This window comes from Meriones unguiculatus, chromosome 3, assembly GCF_030254825.1.
Source record: "Meriones unguiculatus strain TT.TT164.6M chromosome 3, Bangor_MerUng_6.1, whole genome shotgun sequence".
In the NCBI taxonomy this organism is placed as follows: domain Eukaryota; kingdom Metazoa; phylum Chordata; class Mammalia; order Rodentia; family Muridae; genus Meriones; species Meriones unguiculatus.
In genome coordinates this window covers 135,111,147-135,125,824 of record NC_083351.1, presented here as the reverse complement: position 1 = coordinate 135,125,824, position 14,678 = coordinate 135,111,147, and the positions used below count along the sequence as shown (strand labels likewise).

At 44.7% G+C, this 14,678-nt stretch overlaps 1 protein-coding gene across 2 annotated transcripts in view; it reads right to left on the bottom strand.

Moving 5' to 3' along the window:
• Nucleotides 1–343: 343 nt before the first annotated feature.
• The window catches only part of Spock1 (SPARC (osteonectin), cwcv and kazal like domains proteoglycan 1), a 453,369-nt gene continuing 439,034 nt past the window's right edge, over nt 344–14,678 (bottom strand). For both annotated transcript variants that reach the window (XM_060380587.1, XM_060380586.1), the window contains exons 8-11: nt 12,821–13,042; nt 8,361–8,423; nt 2,551–2,688; nt 344–1,752 (exon numbers count right to left, since the gene is read on the bottom strand). In XM_060380587.1, coding sequence (XP_060236570.1) covers nt 1,562–1,752; nt 2,551–2,688; nt 8,361–8,423; nt 12,821–13,042 — 614 coding nt within the window. In that variant the 3' untranslated portion in view covers nt 344–1,561. The remainder of the gene's footprint in view (nt 1,753–2,550; nt 2,689–8,360; nt 8,424–12,820; nt 13,043–14,678) is intronic.

Here is a 14,678-nt window from a genome sequence, read left to right as displayed (position 1 = left end):
AGAGGCAAGGACAACGAAGAGACAGTGTCTGGCAGGCTGTGGCTGGTTAGGGCAAGAGACAAATGGTTTCTGGTGAGTCATGGCGGGTTGGGGCAACTGGCTTAGGTAGGAAGGAAGCAGGTAGAGCTTGGGGACTGGCCCTGACCTGAGTGGGGTTGCACTGAAGATGACTCTTTGGTACTTGTGCAAAAGAAATATGAAAAGTATACAGATGATATTACTACTGAAACTAGACGCCAAAGATTAGCTCAGGGGGCAAATGGGTAAGAACACCTCAGTGGTGACTCCATTCGCGTCCACACGTGCTGGAGAGGAGGTTGCTGGCTAGCTTCTTGTACTACTGTTAATCTTTTTTTTTTTTTTTTTAAATAGGCCTCCATTGGGGTTTTCTATTAAGTAATGGGTGAGAAAGAGAAACCTTTAAAGCCTTTATACCCTGGTCATGATCAGTGGATAGAAAGGGGCCAAAAGAAAGCCTGAAGAATTCTAAATTTTCTTCTAAGGATTATCATGATGCTGTCTTCTTGGAGAGCAGGGGCTTGCTGGGGAACGCCTTAGGAAAAAGCCCTTGAGTGGGTAGGGAAGGGGGCTGCCCCCGGCTGATACTGCTGCATCCCCAGTAGAGCTGAAATGAAGAAATGGCTTGTGAAGCTGCCCAAGTGGGAGTTGCATGGCTTCTGCGGGGGTGGGGTGGGATGGGGAGCAATTTAGGCAAAGGGAGGCTTTCCAAATCCAAAAATCTTCTAGTCACTCCGTCACAGCACAGAGGAGCCTCCCCGGCCTCAGGCTACACATATCAAGAGTCAGTGCAAACAGCACTCCAAGCGGAGTTTCAAATCTCAGTTTGTGTTGTTGGTCTGGAGATGTTGACTCAAAGCCATTGTTTATCTACAACCAGACACTCAGTGTGTGTGCAAGTCATAGAGGCACACTCACCTCTTTGCGCGTGTGCAAGGGGGAGCATGGGGATCTTAATTTTTAGGAAAGATAATAAATTCTCCAAAGGGACTCTGACTGAATTAAGGCTGTCATTTGTAGGAAGCCAGATACAGTGACAGGAAAATTAATTTTTCATAATAAACACCAGAGGGGGTGGGAACGGGAGGAAAGGGGACAGCGTGGTGTGTTTTCCACAACATTCTACAGGACACGAGAAAAGCACTTAGACATCATAAGGCTGGGAACCATGCTGTGATAACCACCGACGTGGGGAATCGGAGAGGGTCTTTGACGTTGGAGAGGGTGGGGCTCCCCACACTGTTGGATTCCACGTAAATCACATGCTAGCTGCAAAAAGCCTCACGGGAGAGAAGGGGGCTTTAATGAAGCCAGCCCTCCTCTTGTCCAACCAAAACCGAAACAAGGAACAAAAACAACATCCTTTCTCCCACGCGACTGTATGCAAATTCGGAACGCTCTGGGAAGAGGGTCTTCCCCAGCCCTGGGACGCAGAGCAACAGTGGAGGAGAGACCTGGGTGCCTCGGAGTCTTAGATACAAATGCAGGCAAAGGAAGCGGATTGCAAATCTGTGCCAAAAGTGTGTCCTTTCCCTCATGGGCACTACCATATGTACCCAGCCTCGTCTTCTTTGTCGTCGTCTTCATCCTCGTCGTCTTCCCTCACGGCCCGGGTGTGCACCCTCAGCTTCCCCTCTTTGTCCTTTGGTCCCAGCTCTCGCTCCTCATCTAGGTCGTCCAGCAGGACCACGGAGCCACCGCTGCCGAAGTCCCCAGAGGTTTCCTGCTCCTCTTCTGGCACAGGAAGGAAAGACCTCAGGTTAGCTCCTACTATCCCTCGGGGCCCACGCTGGGGCTCCCTACGTTTGTCACTTGAGTTGCAGGGTAAGACCAGGGCCTGTACTTCTGCAGTGTGGGCGCTCAGCTCGAAGCAGTCTCCAGGGCTCAGCCCCGTGAACTGCTCTGATGGAAACCTGTCTTGGTTAATTTTTTTTGTCAACCTGACACAACTGGGAAAAGGAACTTCAGCTGAGAAAATGCCCCCATCAGGTTTGTCAAGCCTGTGGGGCATTTCCTAGATCAATGGTTGATATGGGAGGGCCCAGCGCCTTGTGGGTGGTGCCATCCCCGGGCTGGTGGTTCTGGGCCATATAAGAAAACAGCCTGACCAAGCCTTGGAGAGCAAGCCCAAAAGCAGTTCTCCTCCATGGCTTCTGTTTCAGTCTCTGCCTCCATGTTCTTTCCTTGTTCCTGTCCTGACCTCCCAGTAAGCTTCAGTTAGTTCTGAATATGGTCTTTATCACAGCAATAGAAAGCAAACTACAACAGGGCCCTGGAGTACCCCCAGAGGCTTCAGCACTGTCAGGAAGGCTGCATGCCAGAGCCAGTCCCCTGAAACGCCCGTCCACCCAGAGGTCATGCTGAGTACCTGCCACTAGCATGAAATCCCAGCATTTCTGCCTCCATTACCGCCAACAGACTCAACGACGGCCAGAGCTGGCGCTTGAGATCTTGCTGTGATCCCTCCACAGTAAGTAAGGAGCCCTGGGTCACCCGGGGCATTGTGGGAATGGGGCGGGAGGCCGTACTCACCACAGCTCACAGGGCCCTGTTTCCTGGAGCCAGCCAGCTCGTTCCCATACTTGTCCACGCACCAGCACTGCCCCGTGCTGCCGTGGCACTGCGTGGCTTTGTAATAACCCTCGTCGTTGCACCGAGGGATGAATGCCCCTGTGGGGATAACAGAGAAACCACGAGTGTAGGCCTGGGGTGAATGCCGTTCAGGACAGGGGGCAGAGCCCACGTGTAAGCTGGAGGTCTGCTAAGGGCTGGCAGGAAAGAATGGGGCCGGGTGGCCACTACTGTGTTAACATTATAGGGACCTTAGCCTTGAAGAGGAGGTACAGATTGGACTCTTAAGAAGCTCAGTTTTCAATTAATAAGAGATAATATTATTGAATATATGTGTATGTATATATGTATATATAATCTTGGGCACTAATCTAAACCATGAAGATTATATATTAAATATGTTTGCATAATCTCTTTCCTTTGTATAAGCACATAAACTGGGCCTTTTGATGAGGCTCATGCTTTTGCTTAAGCAGCATGTTCTCTGCTTTTGATATTGATAAAAATTGTGCTCGCTAATCTCGATTCTCAACATGATTGGTTGACATTAGCAGAGCCCATCTTTGAGAAGTTTCTTTGAAGGCATGGCCTAATCAATGGGTTAATCCCTATATGGATTTATAATAGTCTGGCATTATTGGAAGTAGAGCAGCAAATTAAGGGGGCAAAGCAGCCCCTCTCTCCTGAAGTCTGTCTGAAGCTTCCTGACAGTTGGAAGTAAAGAATTCCACCACAATTACCATTTTCTATAAAGATTACCAGCAGAGCAGCAATACTCCTTTTGCATAATGTTAGAATAGAATTTTGAAAGTAACAATGAACCATGCTCAAGGCCTGAGCCCATGTGACTCCCCTTTGGATATTATTTTGAGATTCTCATAAAAAAGGCTCTAGGTTTCTCATGCTTCTTGTGGTATCAGATATTTATTAGCTGAGATCCTTCTGGTATACCTCAGGAGCCACCCTGGGATCTCATTTAGATTCCTAGCAACCTTTGAAGATGTAACTTCTGAACCCACCAAAATTATAACTATGGCTTCTGTAAAGACTGCTAAGTGCTACCCTCCTTGGGGAAGCCCACATCTGTATTGGATGTGCCTTATTCTTTCCCTGAGTGTTTCTCTTTGTATGGACCACCGTGCCTAAATCTGTATTTAAAAGCTCTTTTTAAGAAACTCCAGTTTTGCTTCATTCAGGCTGGTTCTGAGATTCCATTCTGTGCTGAGATCAGGGGTCTGGTATTACCTGAGTGGAGATCCCTAAAAGGAAGGGGAATGCCTTCGGTTGCTGGCAGCCATGCTGTACCATATCTGTTATTATACCTTTGCTGATGGTGACATGTGCAAGGCTGGCGATGAAGCCAAGTTAATGGAAGTATGTCACTGGAAGCGTGTAAGCTTCCTGTGTTTTCTTGATGCAAACTGCCCTGCCATGATGGGGTGCCACCCCCTGAACTGTAATCCAGAAGGAGCGTTTCATCCTTTAAGCAGACCCCCCCCCAGATGTTCTATCTCAGTGATGCAACGTTAAACACACTATTTCTTTAAATTACTTTACAGCTCTGTTTCACAGTTTTGTCCATGGACAAGCAACATAGCCTGGAATCCCATTAGAAATGATTTTTTTTTTCCTGGTTCTGCTTGATCTTTTTTAAAAAGAATTTATTTGTCATCTTATGTGTTGTGGCTGCATATTCATGCACCCTGTGCGTGGTATTCTCATGGAGGCCAGAGGGGGCATCAGATCCTCTGGAACTGGAGTTGCAGACAGTTGTGAGCTGCCATGTGGGTGCTGTAAACAGAATCGGGGTTCTCAATTGTTCTTGACTCGGGGGTCATCTCTTCAGTTCCCTCACTGCCAAAGTCAATTTTGAGGGTCAGAAACACCTTCCCTCTATATTGAGTTTGGATGGTTTGTTAGGAACTTTTTTACTCACACTATCAAGTTTTGGTTTTTTTGGTTTTTGTTTTTTTTAATTCATTCATTAGTTTGTTGAAAGACCCCAACCCCTTGTAATGTGCTACTGCTGGTGATCCACTTCATTGATTTCTTCCTTTATCACCTTTGGTTATTGTGTTCTTGAGTTCCAGGTCTAGTTCTGTTCGTTACTTTGATAATGTGTTTGAAACAATGCTTTGATGGGCCTCACTTTGTTTCTATGGGGTATAGCCCTTATATATTTTCATTCAATTTAAAATACTCTCTAGGTTTGACTTGACTTCCTTGACATCTCTTTTTCTTACCATTTGGGCTAGTGAGTCTGAGCTGTGATGGCTGGGAATGTGTTTTATCAGAGGGGGTGGGGCTTCCCATGACAGAGATTTCATGTAAATCTACACAACTACATATGTAAATATGAATGTGAATTAATCACATTGTTCAACTGTTCTACACCCGTTTTCGTCTACCTGGAGTGTGTTATTTGTGTGAGTCTATTACATTAAATCTTAAAGAGTACACTGACAGCCTGTGACATCTTACTTTCTAGAAGGCAGAGTATTTGCTCTCCCCGATGTTATCACGGTATAAAAAGGAGCATTTCCCACATTCTAATTTCAGCTTTCTGTACAAATGTTTTAGGTATGACTTTGAAGATACTTTGAAATTACAGTTAGTACTCCCTGTCAGCCTGTCCCATGTGTCCTGACTGTGATTAGGGACTGAGTGTTCAAATTTCTGCTACATCTTTGCCTCCTGTTTGTCACAGTGCCCATTTCCTGACTCCTGTGAAAAATCACAGCTTTTCTTTCCTCCATGTGTTTCATGTTTAAAAGCTCTTTTATTTCTGATATTCTGGGGAAGTCCCTGATAATTTCTACAGCACAGTACAGTTTTTCCAAGTGCGATCTAGAGTCAACTGTATTTTCTTCTCTTACCAGGTAAAATAGAAATGTAGCACATTGACCACCCAGCTCTTCATTGCCCTCAACAGTTTATAATTTTAATCCTAGCTTGTTCTCAAAAAGTTGTTATGGTTTTGGTTTTGAAACAGGGTCTCTCTGTGTAGTCCAGACTGGCCTGGAACTTCTTATATATAGACCAGGCTAACCCTAAACTCAGAGATCTTTCTGCCTCTGTCTTGAGTGCTCGTAGCCAAACTGCTCCATAGCTGTTGTTTGTTTAGATTTATTGCTATGCTGTTTTTTTCACAATCTCATTTGGAACATACTTCTATACATTATCTTTGATGGTTTGAGAATCTGTAGCATCACCTTGACTATACTGGGGACTAGGTTCGAAGTTATGCCCGCTTGAGAAACACTATTTTTATCTTTCTAGACTAGTATCATCCATGGAAATCTGATGACAAACTTATTCTCGTTTAATGGTAGGTAATCTTCATTCATGGCTATGAGTTCATCATCTCTGGGGAAATTCTCAGTGTGACCCCAGAAACTACATCCTGCATCACTGAAGCGAAGGTCCCAGTTACCACTGTGGATTTCTACTCACTGACTTTACTTCTGTTGTCTTTTTGGTATAACTATGTTTTCAAATTAATTTTTATTTCATAGAATGATACCTTACCCAACTGTAACACTGGAGGGTCAGGTTTTCCTTGTGTCAGTAAATTTAGATATGGATGAGTATAGGATCCAATTAAAATTTTTTCTTTACATTTATTCTTTTTATACATTCAACTGTTTAGCCTGCGCATATGTGGGCACCCTACATGCGTGTCGGATGCCCATAGAGGCTAGAAGAGAGTCTTGGATCCCATGGGACTAGAGTTACAGATGGTCATGAGTTACTATGCAGTGCTCAAAATCAATCCTTGTTCCTCTACAACAGTAGCCAGCACTTTTAATCCCAGAGTCCTCTCTTCAGGCCCCCAGAATCTAGCCCTCAGCATGCTGCTCACCAGGATGTTTGGCAATGCACAGATTCTGAGAGACAGGTAAGATAAAGATGGGAAGAAATCCTAGCACTATAGTCAACACTTTGGAAAGACAGCTGGTACCCAGTGTCACACCCTGGAGCTTCCCTGGGGGCTCCAGCCAGGGCACAGGATCCTTAGTGCTCAGGGAGCACAGAGGGGGAAATAAGGATTATGTTCTTTCCGTTGCTCATGCAACAAAAAGGCAGAGAGCTCTTTGAAAAGATTTTTCAGTCAAGGGCAGCGAGGAGGGGAAAAGCTGTTCCCCCCAAACAGCAGATAGAAACCACAGAACCTAATAGACCACAAAATAAATTAAAATTGGGCTGAGCCTTCAGGTTGGTGAGAAGCAGGTGTTGTACTAAATCTATAATTTAATAAGATTACTGCTTTTTTCTAAGTAGGTAGTAATTATAACTGATTATAATTTGTTGTTGCTTGTTTCATTTATTTATTTGAATATGAATATCCCTTAATACACAGTTGTTATATTAGGAGACTTTCTTCATGGAGAAAATAATTTGTAAGCAATATAGATGGCATTTGTATGAGTTAGTCTGAGTAAACTCAGTATGTGGGAGACAAGCATGAGATTATTATGGTAGAAGAAAGGTGGCCAGCAGTTGGATCCTGTGCCCTGAGGAACATGAAATGAGACATGTCAGATGGCATGCCTTATAGACATGCCATAATGAATGGCAACACCATCACCGTAAGCTGTGGAGCTTTAAAAATGTTGTAATTGCATAAACTACATGAAGATCTCAGGTATGTTCTCAAACCCCAAACACCGCCCTATGTAGAAAAAATGCAGCCAGCCACCAGAAATCCTTCAGTTAGATAAAACGTATGGAAGCGGTATCCAGATACTGTGTCTTCAGCAAGAAAGATGTCTTTTCTGCCAACAAACCAAGGCTGCAAGAGCTCAGAAGCACAACTTTAAAGTTCTAGCAAAAATCATAAGTATGAGGCAGGCCACGGAAATAAGTTGTACATGAAGGTAGAAGAAGGGGGGTGTGCACTATGAGGGACCCCACCACCACTGAGAAGATAAGATGCCAGCATTCATAGAGTGCTTGCATTTGGTAATCTTCAGGAAAAATGTGCCCATCTCCTTAAAGCAAATAGATTAACTTTTGAAATAGTGTGGCGCATGGGGAACGCACCTGCCTCCGGAAGCTTAAGGAGAATAATTGTGAATTACTAGGTTGCAGCTGTCTGCTCCTTTTAACAGGGAAAGCAGGCAGGTTCCCTTTCCATCATATGAGGTTTACCAGTGTGTTAGCAATGGCAAACATACACTCTCCCCCCCTTCTCAGAGCTAAGAGGACCAAAAAGGAGCCTGCACTCCTACAACTGACAGATTTAAACTGCCTTAAACTCAAAGGAGAAGGCAGCATCTAGAGAAGTTGGAATCTTCCATCCAGAGAGGGGCATACCCTTCGACCCTATCTGATACTTCTGGAGGGGTCATGGCTTGTCTTGTCCTTAAATGGACAACTAGCCCTGGGGAAGAGAAGAAGAACCTGAACTTATAAGCCTTTCATTTTAAGAACTGGAAAAACACTCATGCACACTATTTAATGGCTTTATCCAGCATGGAGAAACCCACGAGTTTGGGTAGCCAGAACCAGAGGGAGGGAACAGCAGAGACCTGGATTGGGAACATGGCCAGGGCTACCTGCTAGGCCCTGGCCCAACCTCTAGCTTCCCTTGCTGGTAGAGGCCACCTTCTGCATACAAGCTTCCAGCAAGAGCTCAGGCTGGGGGAAATCTAGGCATTTCTTCCAGAAGACACTGTCCCTAATTGAATAAACACCACAGAGCTGCACATTACAAGATAGGTGGATGCTTTCATTAGCTGTTCCAGTGAGTGGTGAGGAATTGGACTTACCCAACAGGCTCTTCCCCTTGCTCAGCTTCTGAATTCTGTTCATTTCGTTCTGGCAAGGGAGACCTGGAAAATAATTTATGGCAGTCAGTTTCCAGATGGTACCAAATATAATCTCTAATGATCGACTCCGCTCTTGATGCGAAATGCAGCCACGATACACCTGGGTGAGGAGCTGCTCCATATGTTGTTGACTGTGCAACAAAAAAAAAATCCAGGCCACGTGTGTTACTAATTTTGAGAAAAGATCCCTATCACAAGGCACTTAAAATAGCACGTGGAGGCTGCTTATATAATCTAGGACGCTTCCTTCCTGCACCAGACCAAAGAACACCAGGGGATTGGCTCATAGACTTTATCTTCTCAGCAAAGGAAACATCCAGCAAAAGGTTTCTGGGAGGGAAAAACGGAGGCTCAGGCTTACTAGAGGGTAAGAACTCTGAGTATACAGACCAGCTGGCCAGGAGTGACAAGGCTTGATCTGCTGTAGCTCCTGTCCCAGGGGAGAGAGGCTAGAAGCTCTCAGACATGCCCCTGTGGACATGTCAGCCATGGGGAAAACAATGAGCCACGTCACCCAGAGTGAGACTCCATCGCGGTTCTCTCTGCCTCCTGAATGCGCAGGACCTCCAACGTCTCTTCACTGCTTCCAGCCACTGAGCCCTCACTCATGAAATCCATGTGTGAACAGCCACCAGGAGATGGCTGTGAAGGACAGACAGGGAGCCGAGCCTCATGGCTTAGTGTGTGGACGACAGAACGTGGGCCTGTGTGGTATCCCTAGAGAAGAGTTTACTACCAGGCAAAGTGAACTCACTAGTATTTCAGAGTTTACCTATCTTGCCTTTTGTCAGTCTTATGTCTCTGGCAGGTCGTGCCATCTGCTCAGGGCCCTTGTGGGCATGGGTAAGGAATTCCATGCCTCTGTACTCTTAGCCATCTCTCTTAACCACTTTTGTCTATTACCATACGGGTTTTACACCACCCCCTGGCATTACTACTGCCAGGTGAGAAAGAATGACTGTAAGACACATGCCTTTTACTTCACTCAGGGTTAGGAGAAAGATTGAAACAAATCCCACCGTGAGTATGAAAGGCAGTACTTGCTATGAATGAGTAATCGCTGCCATTTACTGAAGTGTTAAACGTTCTAGAGCTTTTTTTTTTTTTTAAAAAAAAAATCTTTACAATCACCATACAAAATATGTACTGATATTATCACTATTTTGTAAATGGAAATTCTCATCCATGACAGAGCATTATATAAAAGGATACTCAAGCTGCTTGGAATGGAGCAATGCTCTAACTTTATGATACTTTCTTTAAATTTTCCTATGGTAGTTTTTAAAAACTTCTTATGTAAAGAAAGAGAAAAAAAAAAAAACCAAACTGATGGAAATCTGCGCAAATGCACAAAAGTACACATTTTTTTTTCATTTTTAACATAAAAAATTCACCCTGAAAAATATGTGCTGCTGAGCTGATGACAGCAAGTGTGGCGGTTTCTCTAAGATGCCAGGTATTCTAACAAAAAAGTAGACTGTGGAAGAGCAGAGTTCAGGGCAGGGCATGCAGGCTCAAGGATGAGTGTGTCACAGAAAGAAAACAAGTGGACAGTATAAGCCAGGAAGGTCACCTCCGAAGCCTAACCAGATAGAGAGAAAAGTTTCTTGAAAATTAGAAAGAATCTAATTCTGGAGTTCAAAGCAGCATAACGCATACCACATCCGCGATGCGACACGCAGAGCAGAACGAAGGTGGCTTCCACGCAACTAAGCTCCTTGAAAAGAAGAAAAAGGATCCTGCAGAGTTAATTTTCTGTTGCTTTTGGCCGTGGTGTTTCATCGAGGCAACTTAAGAAGAAAGGGTTTATTTTGGTTTACAATTTCAGCAGGCCAGAGTCCGTTGGGGGGCTTGGAAGGTACAGCACGCAGACAGGAGCAAGAAGATGGTTGGTGACTTTTCCTCTACACACAGGAGGCGGAGAGAGGCTAGAGGCAGCGGACACAGGCTCTGCCTGATATGCCTGATAAACGTTCCGCAGCCTCCCCAAACACCATCACCAGCTTCGACTTGAGTGTATTTAACACTGACCTGTAAATTCTGAGTATGACATCTGTCATCTCGAAGCTTTTTTTTTTTTTTTTTTTTTTGTGAAATAATGCGATAAATCAAACAGGGAAAAACAACACAGAGACGGAATGGAAGTGAGACAAGTGTACAGAATTGGGAAATAAGTTTTCTCAAACCCCGGATGGTGCATCATTCCGAGGCACACCACAGGTGGGAGTCCTGACTGGGAGCCATGCAGGGATAGCCCTGTGGGCCAGGGCCTCCCTCAGTACTGTGGGTATGGGAGTGAGTAAGCTTAGCTTGGCACACTACCCTCAACAGTGGCTCAGGCTCTGTGCCTGAGCGTTTTAGACGGAAGTAAAACAATTGCTGTTATTTAGCTACAATGTGTGTTAGCTAAAATAGCTGGAGAACAGGAAGAAATGAGGTATAAAGGGGAAGGAGAAAAACGATGCAACTACATGTTACCATTTAAAGAAAAAATTATCACTCTTTGCACTCGACACAGTTTATACCTGAAAACACCAAGCCAGCCAAATGGGAAACTGGAAATAAAGTGAGGGTTTTGGGAGGAAGTAGGAGGAATGCAGAGCCATTACAGTAGTGCCAAGAAGGGAAACTGATGAGAACAAAACTGAAAATTCTAACTCCACTAGCCGCAAGAAGCCTGTAAGAGAAAAGGATTCAAATTATATAGTTGAGAGGAATTTTTAATAAACTGGTCAAATGCATTCTAATGTTCAGGAGGGAAGAAAAACAGTATCTAGAATATTCTGAAACAAAAAAACTAAGGGCAAGAGAGATCCACTGTGTATCAAGGCCTAGGGTCCATCAACTGTGATTTAAACTGTTCTTTTTTTCAACCATGAAATAAATTGGCTATAATTGATTTATCGATAGTTAGGTAAGTGGGACTGAATATTCAGGAACAAATCTTAGACATGTACATATATATTGGACATGTTATGGATAGAAGGAACGATTATTCAATAAACGGAATGATGGCATCTGGGTGGCTGTCTCCCGGTTTGAAGCAGAAACTGAGGACCCCTCACTGTGTACATGTACACAGAGTAAAGCAAAATTTGAACAAACACAAAGCCAGCAAAGTAAGTAAAAACATGAGAGGGTTGCTTTACTAGATTCAAGGGAAAAATACCCTTCCAAGCCTAATGCAAACTTGATGACTTAAAAAAGGATAGAGGAAGAAAATTAAGACATGCAACTATATCAAGATTTACATTTTTTTTTCCCTAACAAGAAAGTGCACAAAGTTAGAGTTGGAAAAACGTACTTGCAGTACTCATTACTGGCCAAGTTCTAAGTCCATAGATTTACAATTTCCTGCAGAAAATAAAGCATGATTCCAATAGAAAAAAAATGTACGAAGAACATAAAATTGTTTCAAGGAAACAGACACCCAGGAGTGTGCCAGAGATGAGCCAAGCTACTCAGATTCATTCGTGATTAAACAGAATGCAGTCAGCGAGCATAGCATTGTTTTGTCCCAGTGTGACAATAGTGACTAGGTTTGATACTGACGTAAAGAAATGATATTCTGAGTTTTTTTTTTTCTCTCACCAAAAATATCCAATATATCTTTTTTGAAAGGCCGTTTGGCCACTGCGCTAAAATGTAAAGACGGCGCTGTGCCGCTGGGGATAGATCTGATAATCCTATGAATGTGCACATGAAATTATTCTTCCCCAATGCTCTTTGGAGTCTCTACATTTTTTATGTGTGTACTGGCATCTCTGTGCACATGCATAAATATTGCGCAATTTAAATACTATTAGTAGACAGGCCGATTTCTGGTCCACTGAGTATACCCCCTAGGGGACCAGAGATAGAAGTAAAGCCAGACAGGAAAGGTGACCCACCCACAGCAAGGCAGAGCATGGCCACTGGATGGGATGCTGCAGCAGGCCGGCTCCCTTGCCTCACTTCAGGTACCAGGAGACACTCTGGCATCCTTGCCTCCTATCTCCCTTAGATCCTGTGTCTTTCATTAGCTGTTGTTTATTTATGAGCAAAGTATCATAAGGAGAGTTCAGCTGACAATGAGAAATATGTTCCTCTTACATCTGTGTGGCATTTTTCACATTGAGAACCTCATGGTGACCTTGAGAAACATGTAGTGAAGGTTCCCACACACCCATTTTATAGATGAAAATGCTAAGCTTGATATGGGTACTTTCCCAAAGGAAGGAAGTACTCAGTTAAAGGCCACTGTCACTTTACTCTTCATTTCCTGAAATGCCATGTTAAAAGCAGACAGGCGCCTTTGAGCTGGCTGTTTCTTGGGGCAATTGACAGCTGTGTCTTTCTGTGCGGGTCTCAGATGTCCTCCCTGCCCAGCATGGCTGCCTGGCCTTTGGAGCCCACCTCACCTCCAGGCTTCTGGAAGCAGTAGCACCACTCATTGTTGGAGAGTTTGCCGTCCTTGAAGGAGTCACAGGAGTTGAAGAGAGGCTTGATGCAGGGCTCATACTTGTCCAGGTAGATGGCATTGATCTCTGAGTGGTCTAGCAGGAGGTCATAGTTCATGTCCAACTTGTTGAACATCCAGCCCAAGGAGTCCTTGCAAATGGGCAGGATGCTGGTGTCAAACCCTGGGAGAGAAAGGGACAGGCTCAGCCCGTCAGGCAGGAGCACACCATGCCGCTCCCTAACGCAGTGACCCAGAGGGGTCAGGGTGCACCCAACTGTGTCCTCCCCCCAGGCTGTGTCCTTTACATACAAGACAAGTAAATGAGGAAAAAATCTTCAAAAGAAAAAGCATTCCCTGTGATAAGGTGTCTGTGGTAAAAATATGAGTCCCATTGTTGCAAGACTGAATGGTAAACTACAACCACACTAAAACATAAAAGGCATAATACTGAAATCTGAGCTTATCATTTTCAGGGGGGAAAAAGAAGAAAACTCAAAACAGAATATTGCAAAAAGGAGTGAGGTCGGGGTTGGGGAGACAGCAGCAGGGGGTGAGCCTCTGAGGCTCCATTCTCTCCCTGTGGCCTAGCCTGAGACTGGGAGTCAGCCCCCCAGGACCTTCCTCTGCTCCCTTTCTTCCTTTCTGCAGTCCCCTAAGGAGGCTGCAGAGATGGAATCCAGATCTACTCAGTCATTTCTTTCTTATTTCCCCCGAGAAGGAGAAGTTGTTTTCCTTGACAGATTCTTTGTTTCCACAATGGAGATGATAAGGGCAGGAATGCGCACACCATGCTCTGGACGCGACAGCCCTGTAGACAGACCTCAAGCCTGCCTTCCTCAGAGCTAAGGGATGATAAAATCATAGCTTTTCCTATAAACTGAGTCTCTAGGATGAGCTTTATTTTCCTAGGATTCTACAGATAAAAACGTGTCTAAGCAGCTGGGCGTAGAGGCAGGCAGATCTCTATGAGTTCGAGGCCAGCCTGGTATAAAAAGTGAGTCCAGGACAGCTAAGGCTGCACAGAGAAACCATGTCTGGAAACACCAAACACTGCTTCAAAGCACCGTGTGCTTAGTTATTCACTAAATCCTAGTGGCAGTCACGTGAGGTGTCATCATCTCTACCTTAGAGATGGGGAAATAGCAAGATTCTAAGATTCAGAATTAGGATTAAAACACAGAAAGCCTGGTCTGGATCTATAGTACCTACACCGTCTCCCTGGGGCTCCCCTCTGCCGTCTCTGATACATCTGTCCTGAAAGCATCCAGCGGCCTAGGGTGCCGCTGTATGTGGGATACAGTGTCTGCAGGCCAGTGTCTGACGAGACAGACTGCCCAGTCCAGCGCTTCCTGCACTCCTGCGTGCCCCTGGGGCACCTTTGTTTAGGGAGCCTGGCTTCATGAGGCAACATCTTTAAGGTAGAGCTATACAAAAATCCACACGGAGATTGCAGCAACCTCCTGTGAGCTCTAGGAGACGCCGGCTTCCCTTCACTGTTGACACTGGCTAATCAGACTAGATGCTTTCTGACCTCCATGTTCTCGTTGATAACCTCAGCACCACTGGCACATTGTATCAGAAAAAAAAAAAAAATAGCTGTTTTCTAGCTAGAGGAGTTTTCTAGCTGGCTTTAAGTTTACCCTTTCAAGTGAATCTTTGCCTATTTAAGTTGATTCGTTTTGCTCTCAAAGGAGGATTTCTCTTAGTTCTTCCTATGGGGTGTAACGTGGGTCCTTCTTTATTGACTGCCATGATCATCAAGCAGAAGAAATGCCATGCTGTGCGGCTTAGTCAAAAGGAGAAGCCTTCTCCACCTC